Source organism: Vipera ursinii, assembly GCF_947247035.1.
Source record: "Vipera ursinii genome assembly, chromosome: 17".
NCBI lineage: Eukaryota > Metazoa > Chordata > Lepidosauria > Squamata > Viperidae > Vipera > Vipera ursinii.
In genome coordinates this window covers 2,197,232-2,220,945 of record NC_139530.1, presented here as the reverse complement: position 1 = coordinate 2,220,945, position 23,714 = coordinate 2,197,232, and the positions used below count along the sequence as shown (strand labels likewise).

General features: G+C 45.5%; 1 protein-coding gene across 12 annotated transcripts; it reads left to right on the top strand.

Annotated features, from left to right (window-relative positions):
* The first annotated feature begins 553 nt into the window (after window positions 1-553).
* On the top strand, window positions 554-23,683 carry NADK (NAD kinase). 12 transcript variants are annotated; one of them, XM_083375768.1, is made up of 14 exons: window positions 777-1,257; window positions 2,566-2,651; window positions 6,711-6,904; window positions 9,385-9,468; window positions 15,307-15,436; window positions 15,756-15,864; window positions 16,683-16,768; window positions 17,689-17,791; window positions 17,920-18,074; window positions 18,589-18,688; window positions 18,770-18,927; window positions 19,393-19,475; window positions 19,759-19,916; window positions 23,237-23,683. In XM_083375768.1, exons 3-13 carry the CDS (start codon window positions 6,723-6,725, stop codon window positions 19,907-19,909), a joined length of 1,341 nt encoding a protein of 446 aa, XP_083231894.1. In that variant the 5' UTR covers window positions 777-1,257; window positions 2,566-2,651; window positions 6,711-6,722; the 3' UTR covers window positions 19,910-19,916; window positions 23,237-23,683. The 12 variants fall into 12 exon arrangements, with proteins under 12 accessions (XP_083231899.1, XP_083231900.1, XP_083231898.1 ...); XM_083375778.1 differs by lacking the exon at window positions 23,237-23,683 and adding an exon at window positions 20,840-22,065; XM_083375774.1 differs by lacking the exons at window positions 777-1,257; window positions 23,237-23,683 and adding an exon at window positions 576-770 and having other exon boundaries at window positions 2,566-2,655; window positions 19,759-22,065.
* The last annotated feature ends 31 nt before the right edge of the window (window positions 23,684-23,714 follow it).

Below are 23,714 nucleotides of genomic sequence, written 5' to 3'. Positions count from 1 at the left end.
GATTTTACAACCTCTCTTGTCACAGTTGTTAAGTGAATCAGACTGACTTTGCTTGCCAGGAGGTTGCAAAAGGGGACTGCACGACCGTGCGACATTGCAACCGTCCCGTCCGTTGCCGAGCCTCTTGGATTTTGAGCACGGTATCCTGGGGATGCTGCAAGGGCCGTGAGAAAAACCGTCATCAGTCACGTGCTGTTGTCATTTTGAACAGTCACTAAGTGAACTCTTGTTAAGTCGAGGACTTGCCACGCTGGCTCAGGAATTCTGGGAGTTGAAGTCCACCAGTCGTAAAAAGAGCCAAAAGTTGCCTACCCCTGGGAAAGCCACGCTGGCATAACCTCCCCTGTTAAAAGTCTGTCTAACGGGGCAGAAATTAAGCCAGGATGCTGCAAAGAAACTTATTTGTCCGGGGAAGATTTCCCACTGGGGAGGGAAAAGCAGCAAGGGACCCGTGACGCAACGCCGCGCGCCTCTCTAGCCCTTTACAGCTCTCGAGGCCATCCGGCCGGCGCCAGCGCGCAGGCGCGGCACGCCGGTCCTGCCCTCACGGAGAGGAGGAGGGCGCTGAGGCGGTCCGAGGGCGGAGAATGGGGGCGGTGCGTGGCGGGTTCGGCGGCGGCGGCCGCCCTCGGCCGGATTCGCTGGCCTGGAGGCGCCCGCGGCGAGCAGCAGCGGCGGCGGCGGCGACCTCGACGGCGGCAGGCCTGTGAAGCCCCCCGCGGTGGCGCCCGGACGGAGGGGAGCGGCGGAGGAGGGGCCTGGGCGCGAGGGTGAGTGACGTCAGCGGGAGGGGAGGGGCCAGGAGGAAAAGGAGGGCGACGCTGGCCTGTTCCCCAACCTGGTGCCCGCGATCCCCCTCCCCTCCCCATCTGGTGCCCCTCCAGGGACCACAGCTCCCATCGTCCACCCAACCCAGACCAGGCTTTTACCCCCGAGGGGATCCTCCTGCCCGTCGCTGCTTGGCTGGGGTGTTCTAGACAAACACACACAACCCACCTGGTTATTTCCCACCTTTGCTGGGCTGTTTGTGGGTCTGTTCCTCTATTGCAGCAACACAACTCCAAACCTGCTGGGCTAGTTAATGGCTCAGCAAACCAGGATCGGGATTAATTCAGTCGCCAATTAAAGGAGTTACGTAAACGCCGCCTTTTCCAACCGGGATGGCACCAACTGTGTGTTCTTATGAAATCTCATTGCGTTATAATTCCAAATTTCTGACAGTCTGTTTACAGATGTACCCGATGATAACTCTTCCACGTAAGTAGTAATCATTGATGTCCCCAAAGGTGCTTTTTTGCAAAAGGCAAGTGGGCTTTCTTGGGTTTTTTTTTCTTTTTCTTTGAAAACCTTTCGCTTGTGAACTGGAGAAGCTTCTTGGATGAGCAGTGAAATGTTTTCAAAGGAAAAAAAGGAAAATTAAAAGTTCAGTTTGTCTTTTGGAAAACAAAAAAAAAAGCACCTTCAGGGCAATCGGGACCTGAATGATTGAGTCTCTAGGGACAATTTTTTCAGATCCTTGGGAAGGACTTAATAGGTGGATGAAAATGCCAAATCCAGTTTAAATATCTGTCAGACTGTGCGACAGACCATAATAAATAATATAAGGGTATAAATAAAATAGTGGATTTCCAGAAAAGAGGGGCCATGATGGGATAGTGGCCCAAAGTCTTTGGCAAGCTTTCGTCCTTGGCAACTATTTGCTGTAATTGTGGCTCATTTAATAACTGCTCCTAACCAATGTTTGTTTCATTGCTTACAAAACAACGGATTTTCTTGGAAGCGTGTCAAATTTTCTTTGCTCTGTTGTTTTGACTCTGGAAATGCAGTGTAATCATTTTTGGCTCTTTTGTTAGCACTGGAATTTTTGCAGAAAGAATGAGGACGATACCTTAAAGTCACAGTCCAAGAAATAGGATAACACAACAGTTACATGGATAGATTCACAAAAGAACCAAAAGTGCGCTCTCTTTAACAAGTCTCCTCTTCTGTCTCTTTAAAGTGTATTATTTTGTTTAGGAGGATCACCAGTCTTTTAAAGAAAGTAGTTATTATAGTGCTTTCAGCAGTAAGACTGCAAAAGTTTCGTGGATACAATTAATAAAGGGAGAATAAGCCCATTCCAATGTTCCTCTATGGTCAAATTAAAATTTAAAAGCCTATCTGTAAGAGACAACAGCCACCCATTGATAGAGATACCAAGGTAATAGATAGCGGGAATGCTCTAGTTTATCTTCCTTTCAGGAAGCTGTTTTTGCAAGATTTTCTGTGGGGTTGACAGGCTATGGGAAATGGACATAACTATTGGAGGAGGGGTTGAATATTCATATCCAGGGAGAACTGACTGATAGCTCAGTTAGATAGAACCAATATTTTTTTTAAAAAAAAATCAACAGTCTCCCCCAGAACAAGGTGGGGATGTTTTGAGTGGAATTAGATTATCTCCTTCCTACATTATAATAGCATTATAATAGCAGAGATAAGAATTATCTCTTGATCTCACACACTGGGCTGTGTGCGCCTGACCTATTTATCCATGGCTTGTTCAGAAAAATTAACCTTTTTTAGGTTGATGGAACAGAGAAAATCATAGACTGACCTCACAGCCTGGGTTTGCAGACTGGTGAATTGATGGGCCCTTGACTGGAGCATGTGTAGGTAGCTTGCAATTTCATAGTACAGTATTGTGAAAAAAAATAACTTATTAAGTGGAATCTTGTTGAGCTGGTCATTTATTGAACCAGGTAGGAATCATGTTACGGTATATGTTTCACCTTCTGCTTTGGTAGATGGTGAATAAAATCTGCAAGGCTAAATCTAACAAATCCACAATTTCAAAGACGACTTAAAGCCAGTGGGAGCAAGGCTGTTGAAAAAGTAGAATATTTGCTTTGTGTAGGGGGTGGGGTGAACCGCTTGGAGCTAAGCCATTGTCAAAACTCATTCCTTGGGGGCCTCCTTTTTTTCAAAATTTTTACAAACTGGGCAAGATACGTTAATTAGGAGAGCCATAATATCATTTGCTTTGGGCTGTAGAGACTTCGTACATCTCATCCGATTGTGGCTTTCAAACCAGAGTTTCTAACTTAGGTTGCGCCAGCCTAGCCAATTCCAGGTTATTCAGTAAATGGAAGCTAATCCCAGTGTCTCAGATTAACCAGACCGTTGGCTTGGTTTTAATTGTGGTTCAGAAATGTCTTTAAATCCTTTGAAACCCTGTTCTTCATTCCAAACATCCTTTTGCGTTTTCTTTTTCCGAGCGGTGCAAGAAAAGTTAACATAAATAAGAATCCACCTTATTTGGAGAAGCGACGTTTCAGACCTGCAGTTTCCTGTTTTCCGCTTCTCGGCAAGAAAAGGTTTTGCAACCAGAGTGAAGAAATTCTTCAGTCCTCTGCACATTTATTTACTGTTCTGCCGTTCAAATTATAAACGGTACTACGACGCAGGCAGGCATGGCTGAATGGCTGTGATAAAAACCAACGACCGATTCGTTCTTTTTTTTTTTTGTAGTATCATTGGATGATCTTGGTTTTATCACCATATGAATCCATCGTATCCCATTTGATACGTTTCACATGGGTGGGTAAACTAACCAGAGGGGAAAAAGGGCTCACTAGATTAGGTTATTTAACCTTTATTGACATTTTTTTCCTGTGGGCACAACGGCACCCAAATAAAAATGAAATTTAGTTGCTTGCCCTCAGGTGTGTACACATACACAGCACGCATTTAAAACATACTACATGCATCATATGTATAGACCTACACCCTTACATATGAGTAACATATAAATATTAGTCACTGTCCCATCTTTTGTCCACTAGACACTTGAGCCCAGGATCTTGGTCTGGTCCTGGCAGATAAGCCAGGATTTTGCAGTCAACCAGGATCTGATATGAGCATGGCAGGAAATCAGATGGTGGTTTTGATATCTACCCTCCAGCCAGGCAGCCAGCAATCACGCTGAGTCAGGCAGATTGGAATTGTCGCCTGGAGGAATGGCCAAGTTGCGGGAAGTCAGGTTTAAACATTGCGACGGGGAACACACAAGCCAGGCCTATGGCTTCTCACCTCCTGAATTGAGCAAGGGCGGCTAGCTTTAGCCTAGGCCAGCGATTCTCAACCTTTTCTTCACCGTGCCACGGATCCTAAGACTTAGCTCAAGATTTGAATCGTAACATTTCTTCCAGCCCTCGTGAGGATATCGCAGAAAGCCTCCCGGGGGCTTTTAAGCGAATCGCCGCAGTTGTGAAGTTAAAAATGCGGTTCGTCCAGCGAATCTGGCTTCCCCCTTGACTTGGCTTATCAGAAACAGGAACGCCTGTCCTGGGGAGGCCGCGACCGTCATAAATACGAGTCAGTTGCCAAGCGTCTGAATTTTAACGCTGCAACAGTCGCAAAGGCGGAAAAACAGTCATACCTCACCGTTTTCAACGCTGTTGCAACTTTGAACGGTCAGTAAACAAATTGTGGCAAGTCCAGAACTATCTGTACATAAAATTGGACTGTTCCTGAACAGATTGTACGGAGAATGCGATAAAGAAAGTGGAAACTGAACTTCCTGCCTTGCAGACTTTTTGGCCAATAAATAATAAAACGGTCGTGCGTTCATCCGTAGAGGTGCTTGAAACGATTAGGACACAGAGGAAAAACTGGCCAAAATTAAAATGGCCTGTTCTCCAGTTATCTCATCTTTTCTCTGCCTGAGGGGTGGGGAAAAATGGAACTGAATGGTATAGGGCTGTACGTATGGATCCTTTGCAAATTGTATAAACGATGAATAAACCGCTTCATTTGCAAAATGAAGAACCATGGCAAAATCAAGCGCCCCTTTGTAGTCCTCCTCTGAATGTCTCTTTGTTTCCTCCTGATGTGAGAATTCAAGCCGACACGATGCAGAAGACAGCATAGTCTTGCAGGGCTATTTTTGTGGCCCGTGGACAATGGTGTTCGTGTGGCCGATGCAGTGTGTGAACCAGCCAACTGGGGTTAAACTGCCAGGCTGGTGCAGGCAGTCCTCACCCTTCGAGGTTACAACGGCACTGAAACGTACAATCGTTTTTCACACTTAACGACCGTTGCAGCATCCTGGTCACGTGATTAAACTTCAGACGCTTGGCGACTGACTAAAATGGGCAAATATGGATCTGTTGACCTGAGCTGGAAACGAACAATAGACCCAGTAATTTTGAAATAATCCATTGAAAAGGGTGGAGGATGGAAGAAAGTAAATATTGATTTTTTTGTTCTTTTTATGGATATTGGGTATATTCTACTATTGCGCAGTGGGACTTTACTTCCTCATAAGCTATGGGTTGCCACCCAACTGGGAATTTTATGCTGCTTTTTCTTTTTCTTTTTTTGGTAGACTTTCTTCCGCAAAGTGTTAACAAGGCTAGCTCTCTTTAGAGTGGGACACAGGTGAATTGAAACAGTTCAGGAAGTCACTTTAGATAAAATCATTAAAAAAAAAGTGCCAGTTTCGAGGTGTGTCAGAGTCCCATGTTTCTTTGGGACCACCATCGTTCAAGTTGAAAAGTCAGATATTTGATATCATTTAATATTTTAATGATAGAGCCTTGCAGGTCAAAAACATTCCGACTACTGTAACTTCTTCAAAATGTTAATTAAGAAACCATGCAGCTTAACTCGTCAGCTAATGTTATAAATCCTCCGTCCCCTCTTGCACATTTAGGAGATGTGTTTGTGCCTTGCACTAATCAACAGTGGGGCCGTTGGGGAGGTTTTGATTGGCCTTGGGTGTCTTGAAATCAGAATATTTCTTTCTGATTTCTCTGCATTCACATTTACTTTTCCCTCCTTATCCCATTTTGTACATCAGCTAAATTGGGCGAATCATTCTGATATTGGATAAAAACGGAAACCCGCCCCCAAATGGTCGTTTTTGTTGTCACTGAAGAATTAGGAAACTTTTGGAGGTGGCACTGCCTTAAGATGAGAGGGTGGTTTCCAAAAAAAGTCTCCACGGGGGTGGGTGGGGGGTATTTCCAAATTCCTGGTCTTTCAACACTATTCTGACTTCTTTTCTTTTTTTCCTGGCTCTGATTTTAAACCCAAGCACTGATTTATTGGGGCTGTGCAATCGCGCTTGGAAATGAGGACGTGGCTAGCCAGCTTAGACTTAAGGAAAGGCAAATTAGAAATACGGGTGGTCCTCAACTTATGAACCATAGTCGAGCCCAACATTTCTGTCGCTAAGCGAGACAGTTGTTACCTGAGTTTTGCCCCATTTTACGACCTTTCTTGCTAAGTGAATCACTGCCGTCGTTAAGTTAGTAACCCGATCGTTCGGTGAATCTGGCTTTGTCAGGAGGTCACAAAGGGGGAAATCACATGACCCCAGAACACTGTGACCATCATAAATACGAGTCAATCCGCCAAGCGTCTGAATCACATGACCACGGCGACACTGCAACGGTTGCAAGTGTGAAAGATGGTCATAAGTGGCTTTTTTCCCCCAGTGATGTCGTAACTTCCAATGGTCATAAGTCGAGGACTACCTGTGCCATCACAGTTTGACATGAAGATGTCGCTAGCCAGCTTAGGCTGTAGGAAGGGCAAATTTGAAAGACGCACCAGTACACAAATGCACCCAGAAGCTAAATTCTGGATTTGCTGGATCTTTGAACCCAATGGTAAGGATAAATTTTCCATTTTTTTCCTCCCCTCCCCTCTTTCCCCCCACTAAGTTCCTTCTCAAAATGGAGTTGCAAGCAGAGGCTTTCGGTCCAGCTGGCGAGGACTTGAACCCCAGCCCCATGTGCTACCAGTGCCCTACCTGTCAAGCTGACGAGGAGCGGAGCTGCACGAATTCCCTGCGAGGGCGGACAAAAACCCGGAGCTTGTCTGCTTCTCCCGCCTTGGGGAGCACCAAAGAATTCAGGTACCGGTTTACAGCACGATCCTCGATCACGCAGTCACGGGTGCCTTTGAATGGGGATCTCGAGTTAATAACCTGACCTATGAATAAGCAGTCTAGATTGATCTCTCCGAGGGCGGGCCCGACCCAGATTAGTTCATAATTGTCCCCTGATTAGTTGTATCATCCAGTCACACGAAAACACGCCGTCAATGCCTCATCTGGTATTTTTAGGCCTTGGTGCTAAATAACCGCCAGTCCAACCCCCGGCCCAAACAGGAGACCCTCGACTATTCCGGACAAATGGCTGTCCAATCTCTCCGAATAAGTTCACACGCTCTACTCAGCCTTCAGTGGCTTAAATTGGGTTCGTGATGAAGCCGTCATGGGTTTGGCACCCTAAACTGTAAATCTCGGTGTGTAAATCTCGCAGTGGGGTTCTGACAACAGGGTAGGCCAAAATGAAGCGCTGGCAGAGCTCCATGCGTGAAATCGTCCACTTGGGGTGGAGGAAATCAGTGGCGGATTGCTTAAACCACGTTCTAAAGTCCGCAAACGTTTAAATCATTCTTTGCATCCCTCAAACAGTCTGTTCACTGCTTGAAAAGTTCCGTTTTCAGCACCTTGGTTTTGTTTCTTGATCACTTGGCAAACATTGGGTAAGTTGGGAAGGTTTGGGCTTTGGATTCGTGACAGCTGTCAAACAAACAAAGAGGCTGATGTAGACACATGGAGGCCTTAACTCTGACCTCCTCCTCCTCCTCCTCCTCCTCGTGTTACTTAAGGGGATAATCCCCGGGAAGCGATTGCAGTCGTGGTGTCGTAGTTCTTTTTCCCCCCCAGTTAAAGAAGATCTGCCTTCTGTGTAGGTGATAGCAGACCTTGTCTGACGGCCTCTGAATTGTCTGAGGAGGCTTCCGAAGAGGGAAAATTAATCTGTGTTGGGGAATCTGTAGCATCCACGTTTTTGCTGGCGCCGCAAGCCATTTTAAAGCAGCCTTCGAAATAATCTGTTCAGAATTACTCGGTAGCAGGGTATTGAAATACCCCAAATATCCTGTCCCCATGCTGTGTAGGACCTTAACAGCCCTGATCGGCCCCTTGGCCTGGAGAGAGCTGAGTGTGCCCTGTCTTCTCTATCATGGCTGCAGGCGACAGGGAAAAAGGTTAAGGAGCAGGTTAGCCTTCCTAGTCCCCTGGGGCGAAGAAAAAAAAGTCACCACCTGGTGACCACAATAGCTCTTGGTCACTTTGCTGCTTTTGGTTGCTAATCGCCCCGTGAGGCTTATTGGAAGCGGGAGGAGAAACGCAGCCAAATTTCGTAAGCTTGCCTGAGTCACTGATCCTCAGTGACTGTGCCAGTAATGCTGTGATGTAATGTGGAAGGATGCTTCCTGGTTGGGACCTCTGGCCCCCACAGATCTCCAAAAATGGCCCTGGATTATCTGTATTGTGACACCAGGGGAACCACACAGTTGTGCATGTTAAATCCCATTTTAACCAGAGGCATTGAGCTCAACCATGTTTCCATCCCAAGCAAAATGGTCCCCGTGCCGTTTGGCTCACGGTCCCCAGCACTCGCTCAAAGATCAAAGGTGCTGCCCAAATTGGGATCCATCCCAGAACAGTGGCTAACATCTGGAGATCTCAGTAAAGCAGTGCACAATTGTTTTTGCAACAGCTCAACCATCCAGGGATATCTTAAAAGATTTTTTTTTTAACAATTGGGAATCACAGGTTGCTTCTTTCCTGGTGGGCTAGAACAAACCAAGCCTCAGAATATTGTTAAAAATATACTACTTTTGTTGCGCCTCTGCAACCTATTCTAAAACCCCTCCTTTTGAAGTAACAGGAAGTTGCATCCAGATCTGTCGGACCAGTTGCTTACCCAAAATTCTAATTTCTGGTCAGGAATTCTTGTTGCAGCATATCTGCAAAAGAAATGAACACAGCACTTTGAGAGTTGCAACGTTCCCCGGCAGGAACATTCTGATGGTGACACCGGATGTTTCAACCTTGCAGGAAGTGGCCTCTTTTGCCATATTTTATTTACCATTTATTCTTTTCTTGGGTTTTTTTTTCCTTCTGTATGTTGAGTTCCCCTGATATCTTAAGCCAATGTTTCTCAATCCTGGCACTTTAAGACGGGTGGACTTCTGGGAGTTAAAATCCGCCCATCTGAAAGCTGCCAAGATTTGCGAAAGGCTGAATATAAAGTATAGTCTCCAAACCACCGTGGTTGGATTCTCCTGCACATCCTTAAGTCAAACTCAGACTAACTACATTGTCTTGACATGATGGGAACCCATTCTGTAGACTAGAGTACATTTTTTTCACCAGCTGACTGAAATTTCAGAATTTTGAGCTAAATCAGACTCCGTGGCTGACGGTTTCAGGGTGGGGGGAGTTAAATTGTAAACTGATGCTCCTTTTTTTAATCCTCGAAGACAATGTTGCATCTTCTTGAGCTGTTACGTCCTAAAACCTGCTGTTTTTCTTCCTAGGAGGACACGTTCCTTACATGGACCATGCCCAGTCACCACGTTTGGACCAAAAGCTTGCATGTTGCAGAATCCCCAAGCAATCATGTAAGTGGAAACTTCCTCCATCTTCCTTGTCTTTCCAGGAACAAAAGCCGATTAAATTGAGGAACCGTCGCAGACACCTTGATCTGAAGTGTTGAATTTGTTTGTCCTTTGCCTGGTTAAACAAACTGTTTCCTTGTTGTGTCCCATAAAAACTCTGATTCACTCATACGACACTTAACTGCTTTGCAAAAGGATTTAGTTGACTTTGATCATGTCCATAAAAGGGCAGCTGGGATGCCTTTGTTTTTGGAGAGAAGGTGGTGACCGCTTATCAAGGTGTGGTCCCCCAGGTAGATGTTTGTCTTCTGCTTCCTACAGAAGACTTAGCTTGAGTTTCATGTTTTGGAACAAGATTTGAACAATTTGGCCTCATAAACCTGACCTCCTTTACAGAAAGGGCCTCAGAAGTAGAACTGGCTCTGATCAAAATCCACTCCCAAAAGGGGCATTTTAAATGGGATAAGCTACGTCTGTATTGCGTTTCACCTCGCGCTGAAAAGCATTGGTCTGTATACCTGTTGCCTTTCCTGTGTATATTTTCCATTGCCTGTCGCCTGGAATACATTTTTGCTATCTTCAGTGGGATGTTTACAACGGCCCTTTTGGAGTAAACAGGAATTAAGACAGGTCCATGGAGTGAGTAGAGCTTGGAAGATCATTTAATTGATTTTCCTACACAGCGTAGAGAGGGTTGGTCTGCATCGTGCTTGGAGAATTGTATGATTCTCGCTTTGTTTTCTCCGGCTGCTGAGTGACGCCCTTGACCTAACATCTTTTTCTGACGTTAAGTGAACCTCGTTGGCAGGCTGTGGTGGGAGTTGTAGAGAGAGGTTGGCCAAGTCAAGGTTGGGAGGAGGAGAGAAAAAGAGAGGAGTGCAGAAGTGGCCTCAAAGAAGGAATACCCGCTTAGTCCCGAAAGGGAGGAAGGAGTGAGAAAGAAAATCAAGATTGCCAAGAATCTGTTAAGTTAGGCTTTCAAGGTTTTGCCTTTCTAACCGTTCTTCGTTTCTCGATCCATCTTGCCTCTAAAGGGTGACATTTGCAGCCATTTGGGCTCAGGTGCCTCTATTTTAAAAAATCTCAAGGCGAGTTTGTTTGCAGGCGATCCTCAACTTACGACCACAATTTTTTGTTGCTAAGCGAGACATGGGTCAAGTGAATTTTGCCTCATTTGACGACCTTTCTTTGCTACATTTGTTAAGTCAATCACTGCAGTTGTTCATTTAGTGACCCGGTTGTTAAGCGAATCTTTTCATTTTTGAAAAGAAATCTGCCGTCTCCTGGTCTCTGGGTGATTTTTAAAATTTGTTTACATATGTACTGCCAGGAAATGGATGGTGATGTGGGGCTTTTTTTGGGGGGGGAAACCTGTAAGAATCTCTCTTTCCCCCCCCCCACCCCGCCCCCGGGAAAGTGCCAGCTTGAGCAGGTTGTTTGATTTACTAAGATCCAGTCCTGGGATCTGGGTTTTTCTCTTGGCGATTTAAACTTCCTCCTCCTCTCTCTGCAACTTCATAAAGAATTTTAGCCGAATGCAAAGCGAGCAGGTTGTGGTCAGGCCTGAACCTCGGAGAGGCAGACAGGGTTCATATTTGTTGACTGGCCCGAAGAACACAACCTGTGTCCTTCAGTTCTCTGAGTCAGTTGTGGTTTAACTTGATTTTTTTCCCCCACCCCCCTTGAATCCCCCAGTCTGCATCAGCCCTCCTGTGCATCCAGTTCCACTTAAGGGGCCGATTCTCATAAATTAGTTGATAATCTGGTTTGGGCTGCCCACCCCCACCCCCTTCCCGTTCCAGCTGTTTTCTAACCCTTGCCCATTTGCAGAGTGCAACTGTCTTTCTTTAAAAGAAACCCCTGCACAAGACAGTCAAGGGACCAAAGCTGGCCCTTTTCACAACAAGCCGAGAGAGAGGAACAACACTGACTCAGTCCCTGCCCTGGCCAACGCGCGCGCGCACACACACACACACACACACACCCCTCCGTTCCAGGTGACAGTCAGGCCCTCCCACAGTTTGGAAGCCGATGGGTTAAAGGCAGGCTTGTCACTTCTTCAACTTTGGACTTGCATCACCCATTTTTGTCAGCAGGTTAGGGCAGCTGAGCGGAGCGTGCTCCTCCTGTGGGCTGTGCTGCTGGGGTTGTACAATATAATAGTGTGTGCTGAGATTAATCCGCTGGCCAAGCAGGCACAGAGCGTTTCTCCTCCGTGGAGCATCCAGGGGGAAAAAAAGAAAGAAAACCAAGATCGGGAGGCTCAGCGGCTGAGCGATTCGACTTCCTTCCTCTCACGTCCTTCCTTTCAGTTTTGGATTTGTCTGGCTGTTCTCCAAAGCCCACATTTACTTCTCCAAATTATTTTCTTTTCCTCCTTGAGAATCTCAAGTTGCCCCTATGAGTAGGCAGTAGCCGGTCGTGCCGTCGCTCCTTTGAATCGGAAATTCCAATATGAAGCCGAGGGCGATTGCGGCTTGCTGTGCAAAGATGCATCTGGGAATCTGACTTTGATTAACACTTGTTTGTAAACCACCGTTAACGCAACCAAGAGCTGGAGGAGCTAAAGTAATTTTTTTAACACTTGTACCGATCGCTTTTCCTTTGTTTGTTGCTGTTTCTTGTTCTTTTGTTTTTTTGTTTTGTAACGATTTGAGAGGCCTTGGATAATTCTTTGCGGTGGATTTTTCAAGAAAGCAGCAATACAGATTTTTGGGAGAGGAATCAAAGCTGTTTAAAAAATGAAAGCCCAGCGTTTCGTCTAAGGTAGCTATTTGGCTGCGAAAAAAGATTATTTTGAGGCTGCTTTCTGCCCTTGGGTTCACCGCATGCCTGACTTCTGGGAGAAAAAGATGAAAATTTTTCAGCGCATCAGTAATTGCTCGTTCGGTCCGTCAGCCTGGAAGTGGTGAGTCTTGGGAGGAAAAATAAATTGTTATGAGTAGGAAGTAGTACAGAAAGTGAACAGGAAATGATTTTGATGGCTAGAACATCCTCCGAAGGACTTAATTGTCACTTGGCTGGTTTGCCTTACAAAAAGTTAATTGGAAGTTTCTGAAAAGCTGGGTTGATCCTTTCGAAATGCTGAATCACATTTTTCCTGACTCCACCTTGAAGTAAAATACAGAGTTAGGACGAAAACACCTTACAGGTTAAAAGTTCTCCAAAGTGCAATTTCTAATTTCCTTTTTTCCCCCCCTTCCTTTTCATTATTTCCCATTCTTCCTTCTTTCCTTCCTTCCCTGTGGATTTTTCTGCTGGGAAGTATATAGAAATCATCCGGTAAAAAAACAAAAAAAAAACCAGGCTCAATTTTCCATGTTTTGTTTTGAAGACACGGTTGGATTATAGTTAATTTCTTTCTTCGACGTGTTTCTGGTGTCGTAGCCTGCCTGTCTTCTGTGCAGCTTGAAAGCAGACTTTTATAATCACCTTTCCTAGGTTATGTAAGGTGGTAGGGATGGCTTAGGATTTATCGTGAGTTCATTGCCAAGACCTTCTGGCTTCTTGGAAACCCACAAACAGATTTCTGTCCAGATCTGAAGTCTTGCTTTCCTGGAGCAGATAAGAGTTGGCTATTGATTTATTTTTTGCTACTGATAAAACAGCAGGGGAAAATATTTGTCTAATATTTTGTAAGTGTTAACTCGAATGATTCCAGATTGCAACATCACACTGAGTTAATTGTTAATATAACACAGAGACAACTATACTGAGTTAGAATGAAGAATTTAGTTCCAGCTTTAGAAAGCATGAGTTTAGTTTAGTAGTGTTCTTGTGTGAGAGAGAGATAGATTAGACAGACAGATAGATATATTAGAAATAATATATATGTCTAATTGCCACTTTTTAAAAACCTTTTGTTGGCCATCTTGTAGCACACAGTTCCACAGTTTGCAGCCCGCAAAGAAATGTTCACTTTTCATTTCCAGTTTAAGAACGATTCAGCCTAATTTCCTTCTCCACACGGAAAAGGATTTCAACAAATAGAAAGGATTTAAGCATGAAATATTTTTCCTCTTACCTTTGGTTGCATTCTTAAATACCCAGATTCACCTCAGGCTAAACTTACTTGAAGAAGAAGACATAAGAATGGAGTTATTCTTAAAATCAAGAATGGCCTAAAAAAAAAGTGCCAAAGTGCTTTTCTGAAGGGATAAGAAAACTGGTTTGATAATAAAGCTGTGTTTGATTCCAAAAGATCCCCAGGTCTAGGCTGACCAGCTTCTCAAAAGAGATATCTAAACTGCGTGAGGAAGAGAAGATTTTTACCATATATTGGATTTGCCCGTATATTGGATTCTTAACTGGAAAACAGTGGAAACCTTTGTTACGTTCACCTCCTTTCCAACAGAATTTACTAAGCTGAACTCAAGAGTCCTTGAGTGGATCACCTCTAACCGGAATGTCCATTTCTAGATCTTCCAAACCAGCATTGACGTCACGGCTTGAGCAGGGGGTTGGACTAGAAGACCTCCAAGGTCCCATCCAACTGTTATTCTGAAGTGCTTTCTGAACTGAAATACCAGCCCTTTTGGCCTGGTGGCCCTTAAAAACTCCATCCCACGAACAACTAGCTCCTTGTCAACAACTCCCTAGAAAAGGACTGAATTTAATCGCGTGTGATTTTGATAACAGTGCTACAATAGCGCTCCTGTCTTTCCGGAGTGGCCTGTCCAGAGAGAGGCAGCAGAAAATTTTCCGTACCGCCGCGTTCGATGCTGGCTTCACCATCTCCGCTTAAACAAGATTGTGCCTGTGTCTTTTTCCCCGCATTGCTCACCTGCCAGATGTGCTTTGCGTGGGAACGGCGGGGTGGGGTTTAACCTGTTGGACGACCGGCAGTCGGAAAGTTGCAGCAGCTTCCCTCGCACATTGCATAAGGCAGATGCGGAGACCTTGGCAAGCCACCAAAATGGGCGTTTGGAAGCTGGAACGTGCCCGGGGAGTTCGGCTGCCTGGGGCGGCGTTTCCCAACCATGGCAACTTTTACGATGGGTGGACTTCAACTCCCAGCATTCCCCTGCCAGCGTGAGGCATTGTGGGAGGTATGTAGGGAGTCTGGGCCAGGAGGCCTAAGTTTGGAAAACATCAGCACAGTTGCACCGAGGAATCGGGCGTGGAAGTGACCGAATGCAGTGCCTTCTACTTCTGGGCGGGCAAATAAATTTAATAAGTAAATAAAACGGGATGGCTTTAACTCGTTCGCTAGCCTCTTTTTGCAGTTTGTAACTCTTAGAACTTTTGCTGAAGGGACACTTTGCGTCTTAGACAGAAAGGTGTGCCTTTTCCTCTAAAACATAGCTTATCTCCAGGATTTAAGGTTCCTGATCCTCTTGGGGCAGGACAGGCCGTGTGGACAGGTGGAAAAAAAGGCCACTGCATTAGACACAGGTTTCTGAATAAATCGGTCCAGACTCTCCCACTGAGTAATCTCTCAAACACCAGCATTCGAGAGACCACAGCTTTCAGCATTAACAGAAGCAGAATCCTGGGAAATTCCTAAACTGAAGCAGGATGTGTGCGTTTGTCTGAGTGACAGGTTCGTTACTTAAAACATGGATTTTTTTAAAAAAAAAAACTGCAGAGGTTCATGTGGTCACATTCTGGCTTGTAAAAAAAACAACAGCTGTTTAAAAGCTCCCCCCCCCCTTTTAAATGCTTTTTTAAAAAAATCGAGCCTGGAGAAATTCACATTTCAATCCATCCTTGGAAAATTGTATTCCTCCTGCCGGAGGAAAACCGGCTAGCAAAGGGGAAACTACTTGTGTGTTGCTCTCTTTTTTTCTTCCCCCCCCCCCACCCCCAAAATTATAGCATCCTGGTCTTGTCTTCTCACAGGCACATTCAAGATCCAGCAAGCCAGCGGTTGACATGGAACAAAGCCCCCAAAAGCGTCCTTGTGATCAAGAAGATCCGAGACGCCAGTCTTCTGCAGCCGTTCAAAGACCTCTGCATTTACCTGACCGAGGTAAGCTGGACACGGCTGTGTCCCTCCGCCCTCTCCTAGATAAGCAGAACGTCTCCTACGGATCCTGGCTTTCCCCTTGGAATACTGGAAGGCGGCTTGCAAGCTGTTTTGGCCGTCGCGATAGAAAAACGACTCCGCCCAGTTCTTCTCCCCAGCTTAATTTAACATACTTAATTAACCAGCATTGAAGCTAACCCGGCAAGCTGCGTGAATACAGCCAGTACTTCTTCGGTTCACCTGGTTCAGTGGGACCTTTGAAGAGGGTTTTGCGGGGGTGGTTGTTGCCTCGTTTGTGCCAATGCAACTTCTACCTTTCCAGGTGAACAGCATGCTGGTTTACGTGGAGAAGAAAGTTCTAGAAGATCCGGCCATTGTGAACGATGAGAGTTTTGGGCCGGTGAAGAAGCGGTTTTGCACTTTTAGCGAAGGTATTTAGCAGCCTCGGAACTGCCGGGTGGTTCAAAAGGGCTCTTGTCAGATAGATAATATGGGGGTGTCCTCAGCTTACGACCGGTCGCTTAAGACGGACCCCTAAAAGCTACTTACAACCTGGTTCAAAGATCCTATGTCCGGGGGGGGGGGGGGCTTTATAGTCACGTGACCAGATTTGGGGCAATTGGCAACCAATTTCTTTACGGACATTTGCAGTGCCCCGTAGTCATGTGAACGTGATTCAGTCAACCAGTCAATCAGAATAGAGCTGGAAGGGTCCTTGGAGGTCTTCTAGTCCAGCCCTCTGCTAAGCAAGGAGACCTGATGCCATTTCGTGCAAGTGACTGTTCAATAGGAAATCAGCCTTTATTTCCAGTTTCCAGCAAAACCGCCCCATTGTGTTCCCATAACGACTTGAAAATGCAGAAAATGTCATAAAATTGGGCCTGCTTTACGACCGTCACAACATAACAACTGTAAAAGCAGAGCTCAGTTACGGACTCGCCTGTATAGGGAGATGTGTTAGTTCTAGGGGGGGGGAAATAGTTCATTTGCTGAGATTCTTCTCACCTTGTCCCGTTTTGCTCAACAAATCTTACTAGAGAAGACTCTTAAGACGCAGGCTTGGCAAGAACTTTTGATGTCGGGCAGCTGCCAAAGAGCCCAGCATGAATGTTATTAAATGACCGTGGTTAAAACAGGACCAGATAAAAGGATCTTTCATCTGGCTGCATCTTTGCTTGTTTAACTGGTGGCAAAGCTAGAAGCCTAAGATCTTGACATTTTTTCTTCATCTTCTTGTTCCTCTTTGTAGATTATGACGATATCTCAGATCAGATAGATTTTATCATCTGCCTGGGCGGAGACGGGACGCTACTATACGCTTCATCGCTTTTCCCGGTAAGCTAATAATAATAATAATAATAATAATAATAATAATAATAATAATAATAATAATAATAATAATAATAATAATAATAAGAAGAAGAAGAAGAAGAAGAAGAAGAAGAAGAAGAAGTTGGAAGGTACCTTGGAGGTCATCTAGTCCAACCCCCTGCTCAGGCAGGAAACCCTATACCATTTCAGGCAAATGGCTGTCCAGTCTCTTCTTAAAAACCTCCAGTGTTGGAGCATTCACCACCTCTGGAGGCAGGTCGTTCCACTGGTTAATTGTTCTAACTGTCAGGAAGTTTCTCTCATCTCTCCAACCCATTTCTTGCACCATTTTTGGTGTGTGTGTGTGTGTGTTCAGGTGTCATTTTTGGCATTTCCCCCTCTCGGGATCATTATGGGCTCGCTTTCTATCTCTTTCCCCATTAGCAACAGTTAAATATATTATGAGCTCAAATACCCGTTGGCAAAAAAAAAAAGGACCACACATTTATTCTACCAAGACCTGGAGAAAAAAGTCCAGGTTAAATTACACACAGACAAACGTGTAGATGGCAAGGACAGTGCAGCTGCCTCAAATGCACAACCAAAGAGCAAACCACAAAATTGTTGTGCTTTTTGTTCCAGCATGGCCTGTCTCCCAGTGACTCCGGATGGTTTACAAATTCTTAACATTTAAAAACAAGGAGCAGTAACCCCCCCCCAAAAAAAATATATGTGATTTTTGCAGAGCACTTTGCAAACCGAGCAAAGTTAGCTTATTTGCTCTGGATTTTGCACTAATTCCCAATGAATACAAAACACTCCCAAGGGCATTTTCTCTCAGACGTAAGAACAAAAATGCTCAGGGGATGCTGTTTTCCCACAACTCTCTCAGCGCTTTCTAACATCCCCCTCCCTCCCCCTGTTTTTTCCCCCTTTGCCAACAGAGGAGTGTACCCCCAGTCATGGCTTTCCATTTGGGGTCCCTGGGCTTCCTCGCCCCCTTCAACTTCGAGAACTTTCAGTCTCAAGTCACCCAAGTCATCGAAGGTAAGTCCGCTTCTACAAGGCTGCTCCTCGGAGGCGTGGTCTTTTCTGGGGGAAGGTGCCCCTCCGCCGATTAACTCAGGACCCCTTAGGTTACGTCATCAATTCTCTGTCTTAATTCTTCCTGGCAGGTAACGCGGCCCTCGTTCTCCGAAGCAGGCTGAAGGTGAAGGTGATTAAGGAACACTGGGAGAAGAAGGCCGTGATCCAGAATGGGATTGAAGAAAACGGAGTGGTCTCTTCAGGTCTGGAAAAAGAAATCTTCAAGCAAGCAACTCAGTATCTGGTGGGTATCTTTGCTATGTCATTTATTTATTTTATTTATTCAATTTTTATAGCTGCCCAACTCAGCCAAGTGACTCTGATGAACAGGTCATCTTCCTTCCTTCCTTCCTTCCTTCCTTCCTTCCTTCCTTCCTTCCTTCCTTCCTTCCTCCCTCCCTCCCTCCCTCCCTCCCTCCTTCCTTCCTTCCTTCCTTCCTTCCTTCCTTCCTTCCTTCCTTCCTTCCTTCCTTCCTTCCTTCCTTCCTTCCTTCCTTCCTCAATATTACTCAGCACAAAGTTCAGGAGATCGAGATTCCTCAAATGAAATGTTCACCTGTTGAATCAGTTCTAATCTAGACACCACCCCCCTTGGAGTCCTTATACCAGTGTTTTTCAACCTTGGTCCCTTTAAGAGGGCAGCTGGGGGATGCTGGGAGTTGAAGTCCACCCATCTTAAGGAGGCCAAAGTTGAAAACACTGCCAAAACAGGCCACGTTCGGTACGCTTCACTCACAACATATTTTTCTGTGCTCCAGGTCTTGAATGAAGTGGTAGTGGACCGAGGACCTTCCTCTTACCTTTCCAACGTGGATGTCTTTCTTGATGGCCACCTTATCACCACTGTGCAAGGCGACGGTAAGCCCACAGAGCCGGTGGGTCACCAGTTGTCCCCTCCCGCTTTTCTTAAGGTAAACGGTGCTCGTTCCTTCCCTCTAGGCGTCATTGTTTCCACGCCAACTGGCAGTACGGCATACGCAGCTGCTGCGGGCGCCTCAATGATCCATCCAAATGTCCCAGCCATCATGATCACCCCGATCTGTCCTCATTCCCTGTCCTTCCGGCCCATCGTCGTCCCAGCTGGAGTGGACCTGAAGGTAGGACGTTAAACTGACGGCAGTAAAAGGGAAACCTCGTGGCGCAGGGCTGATTTGAGCAGAGATCCGAAGTCCGTGCTCATCCAGAGGAGCCCGTGGGTTGTCTTTGAGCCAGTCCTATAGGGGATGAGCAGGCTAAGCTTGAAGGCGGGGTTAAACCTGTCAGCAGTTTGGAATCATTACGTAGCCACAAGAGACCCGTTTTCTGACGGCAGTGCTCGTTTAATGGCTGCCATCAATCAATCAGTAAAGTCCTTAAATTGGGTTGGTCTGCATATCTTAAAGCTGGCTGGGGAATTTTGGGAGTTGAAGTCCACACATCTTAAAAGCTGGCTGCAGAATGGTTCACCCTAGGTAATAGATCACCATCATGTCTAGGAGCTCTTATTTCTCTTCGAGATACTTTTCCATCACCAGATCCTAACTTGGCAATCACATGCCCGTCTTCCTCTCTCTCCATCCTAGATCATGCTGTCTCCAGATGCCAGGAACACCGCGTGGGTTTCGTTTGACGGGCGGAAGAGGCAGGAGATCTGCCACGGGGACAGGTGAGGATGTTTTTCTGGATGAACCCCGAATTGGCTAAGGAAAAGGGTTTTTTTGTTTTTGTTTTTCTAAATAATCAAGAAATGCCCAAAATGCACGGCTAGAAAAGGAACCAAGGGCTGGCACTGAAAATTGGCTCCTTGGCTGCTTTTAGGCAACCCTGATTTAAACCCCAAACAACTCAATTCGAAGCAATTTCAAAATATTTGGGAGACGAAACATTTGGGCCGTCCGTTTTCAGCTGGATTTGTCTTCACCGGCCATCTTTCTTTGGTTTCCTTCTAGCATCAGCATCACCACCTCTTGCTACCCTCTCCCTTCCATCTGCTTCCAAGATCCCGTCAGCGATTGGTTCGAAAGCCTGGCTGAGTGTTTACACTGGAACGTGAGAAAGAAGCAAAACCACTTTGCCATTGACGAGGAGGAGGAATTTTGAACGTCGGGTACGCCTTGGAAGGAGAGAGAACAAAACAGAACTATCCTTGTATATAAGTATTTGAAGCCGTTGGGAGTAAACCAACAATAAAATACTTCCCCCTTATCCATATCCATATAAATATATATGGATAAGGGGAAAGGAGATAGATATATAATATATTTTTTAAAAAGGTAGCAGCATACCTCATATCGGTCTGTTCTACTGATGACCAGCTATCCTGTTAAGTTTCCTGCCTTGTTAAGGAACCTTGGAGAGGAGGAGGACAGGCAGAACATGGGCGTACCCGGGCCACGGAAGACATGTCACGTGAACACATGCTGTGTTCTTTCCGAGCAATTGGTTTCATGTCCAGCAAGGGAAGCCGTGTTCCAAGGAATGGCAATTTGCTGGGTTGTTTCCCAAATATTGGCAGATCCACCCCTGGGGTGCGATTCCCAGGGGCCGTGGCGCTGCTGGTGGTGGGGCTGATGTAACCAGCCTCTTTTTCATTCTGCAACTAAAGGTTCTCATTACAAGTTGCTGCTCCGTCTTCCTTTCTCCTCTCTCTTCAGTTTACAAAAAAAAAAAAGTGTGTCTTGTCTGATCCGTCTGTCCTTGAAAGGGACCAAGGCAAGCAGGACTCCTGTTTCTTAGCCTGCTTTTCTCATCCTCCAGAGTAGTTTCTCTTCAGTCTCTTTCAGATGTAAAAAGCCGCAGGGGAAGCTTGTAAGGGCGGGCGATGTTTCACCTTCCCTTTGGAAGGGTGTCTTGTGTGAAAGGCCTGCCTTTGCCCGTGTGTGAACTCTTTGCATAGAAATCCTGATTTTACAGCTGTCCTAAGGACAGTCCTGTGAAATTCTGCCGGACCCAGCAATATCTAGAAACTGCTCTCCTATTTGCACCTTCTCTCTTGCTGAACTCTTTCCTTCTGGACCACTGTGGCTCAAGGTTGAATCTGTTTGAGACAAGGCTGCTTTCAATGGCTTTTGAGCTCTTAAGGACGATGGAGCTGCTGCTGACGGAATGGAGGCTGCTTGGATCTCTCTGAGGTCGAACCGCTGCAAGAATAGCCAGCAGAAGTTAAGAAGAAGAAAAAATCCTTTGCGTTTTTCATCTGTCTTCAACATACTGTGTGTCTTTCCCCCCCTGTTATTATAATATCTTCTCTTGACATCGTCTCCCTTTTTACAGCAAGAGACTCGGCTCAAAGCTGTGCGTTTTACAGAACCATGTTTGAGCCAGTTCTATTTGCTATAAGAGCTGCGAGGATCTCCAATCCCGTGTTCGGTCTGAAAATGAGGAGACTTTTTTTTTTCTTTTTCCTTGCCATCAATTTTCAGGCAGAAGAACAAAGGCTGGAAGAAAAGCAAACCAGGATTGTTAAAAAGTCAGGCTTATGTCCTGAGTGGGGCAGCATTTCCATCAGCCTGCTTCCCTTCGTGTCAGTTCACTGCAAATTCTTTTAAGCTACCTCTGCTAAGGGATTTTGCTGATGCTTTTAACTGGTTTCCTTTCCTCTCTTGCTAAAAGCCCCACCTTCCCCTCTCTTGGCAAGAGAACCGCCCCAAGGAAACTATAGTTTACAAGACCGTGGTTTGGAGGGTGTCGCTGCAGTAGGGCGAGGACAGGGCACGAGTCAAGAAGCATGACCTGCCAAGCAAATGTTCAGAAAGAACGTCAGGGTGTAGCCTGAAAGATGTCGTTCACCAAGCACGCATCAGGACTTCTGGGGTTGATGCGTTGCCAAATTGGAAGGTCCCAGCTCATTTTTGAAGAGTTCTTGAAGTTCCTGAATGCGGAGACAGCTGTCTTAACAGTTAAAGAACATGTTCCTCGTTGGTCTGTTTCCTTCCCCACATCCTTGTCTGGTCGTGTTCTAATGATGTGCCAGCCTCTGAAGACACATTGAGGTGGAGGGCAAATAAAAGTGAGAGGGCCGGTCCGGTTTGTTAGCTGCCCACCTGCAGGTTTATAAATCGACTTTTTACCACATGGACAGTGTTCTTCTTTACTCCAGAATCCCTGCTTGGGATTCTGAACTTCCTTGCGAAGGAAGACGCCGGAGGTTTCTTATTGTTAATGCTTTGAGAACTTGTAAGATATTGCTTGAAAGCGGAACTATTTTCCAGATCTTTTCAAAATAAAATTTTGGTGTTATTTTTCCCCCACCCCCCTAAAGATTGGTGTCCTGTGATAGCATCAATGGGGGGAAAGCGAGCCGTGTCAATTGCCATGTGGAGCATCGAGCGGGAGGCAAAGGATCAGTTGGATCAGTTTTTTTTAAGAAAAAATACTGTTCTTCAAACAACTGGGCTGAAGGTTTAGCCATCTGACGTCAAGAATTTGGTTTTTCTCTGCTATTGAGTCAATCCCTCTGAATTCAATCGGGGAGACTGCTGTTGATCTGCTACTAATCTCAAAATCACCGTAACATTTCTTAGAAATGGATGACAAGAATACTTTATAGGGTTAAAAGGATAGTTTCATATAATACATTGAACCCAAAATACGTGCATATTGAGGTGGATTGAACCCAATCTTTTCTTGTAGACAGCAAGGATTTATGGCTTAGCACATGTGAACGTGGCCATTTGGCATTAATCACAGCTTAGTATGGTGTAGAAACCCGGGCAGCTAGTCAAGACATCACAAAAGACTTCTAAATGGCTGCAGTTGGGCCAAATATTTCTGTTGTTAAATGAGACAGTTTAGTGAGATTTGCCCTATTTTTATGACCTTTCTAACCAGTTAAGCGAACCACTTTAGCTGTTAGAAACACAGTTAAGACAATCTGGCTTCCCCATTGACTTTGCGAAAAGGGATCGCAAAAGGGGATGACCCCAGGACACTGCAATAGGTCGTAAGTACGAGTCAGCTGCCAAGCATCTGAATTTTGATCATGTGACCATGGGCATGTTACAACAGCCGTCTTAAGTATGAAAAAGAGACATGTTACTTTTTTTCCAGTGCCGTAACTGGTTGCTAAATGGTTGAGGACTCCTTTTATTAGGGAGGCTGTAGCCCCCCCTCCCCTTTTCCAAAGATACCAGTAACATCCGAACGGATCCTTGAGAAGTGATAGGATTCAACAAGAAGTGACAGATTATAAGGGAGTCTCGACGCAAAACTGCAGAGCGAGATTAAGCCTCAACGCTCGCCAATAACGCTTAACAACTTACCCCAACAACTTAACCCTTGCAGCTGGAAAACAAAAACATCTGGATGGAGCTGTAGCAGATGGGGAATAGCAAAGTAAACGAATTGATCCAATAAATCAATAGAATAACAATTGATTGATCCAATAAATCAATAGAATAACAGATCTCTTTTGTTTTCCCCTTGCAGAACTCTTAGGAAAAGGGAGGACCTTCCCCCCCCCCACCCAGCCTATTGTGTATTTTTTAGAGAGAGAGAGACACTCGATGGAGTAAACAGGTATTAAGTTATAAATCAGCTGGGAATTATGAAAAGGGCAGACTCGTCGTAAATGGGGAAATGCCAACTTGCCGTAGGACATATCAGGGTTGACCTGAGAGATTTAAGAAAGCCAGACGTCGTCTCGTTAGTGCAAGATGAACCAAGACTTGCCCGGTTTTTAATAGAACAACAAAAAGTTGGAAGGGACCTTGGAGGTCTTCTAGTCCAACCCCCTGCCCAAGCAGGAGTCCTGTATTATTCCATACAAACAGCTGTCCAGTCTTAAAAGGTGAAGGAGCACCTGCATCTCCTAAAGGCGTTAGGAAGTTTCTCCTTAATGCCAGGCTGCATCTCTCCTTGCTTCGTTTCCATCCATTGTTTTTTGTCTTGCCTTCAGGTGCTTTGG

What these genes read in the sequence shown, in the direction of transcription:
- NADK (XM_083375768.1), top strand. Translation starts at nt 6,723, where the DNA reads ATGGAGTTGCAAGCAGAGGCTTTCGGTCCAGCTGGCGAGGACTTGAAC. An exon ending in AGTCACCCAAGTCATCGAAG is followed by an intron (nt 17,792 to 17,919) that starts GTAAGTCCGCTT and finishes TCTTCCTGGCAG; the next exon opens with GTAACGCGGCCCTCGTTCTC. An exon ending in AGCAAGCAACTCAGTATCTG is followed by an intron (nt 18,075 to 18,588) that starts GTGGGTATCTTT and finishes TCTGTGCTCCAG; the next exon opens with GTCTTGAATGAAGTGGTAGT.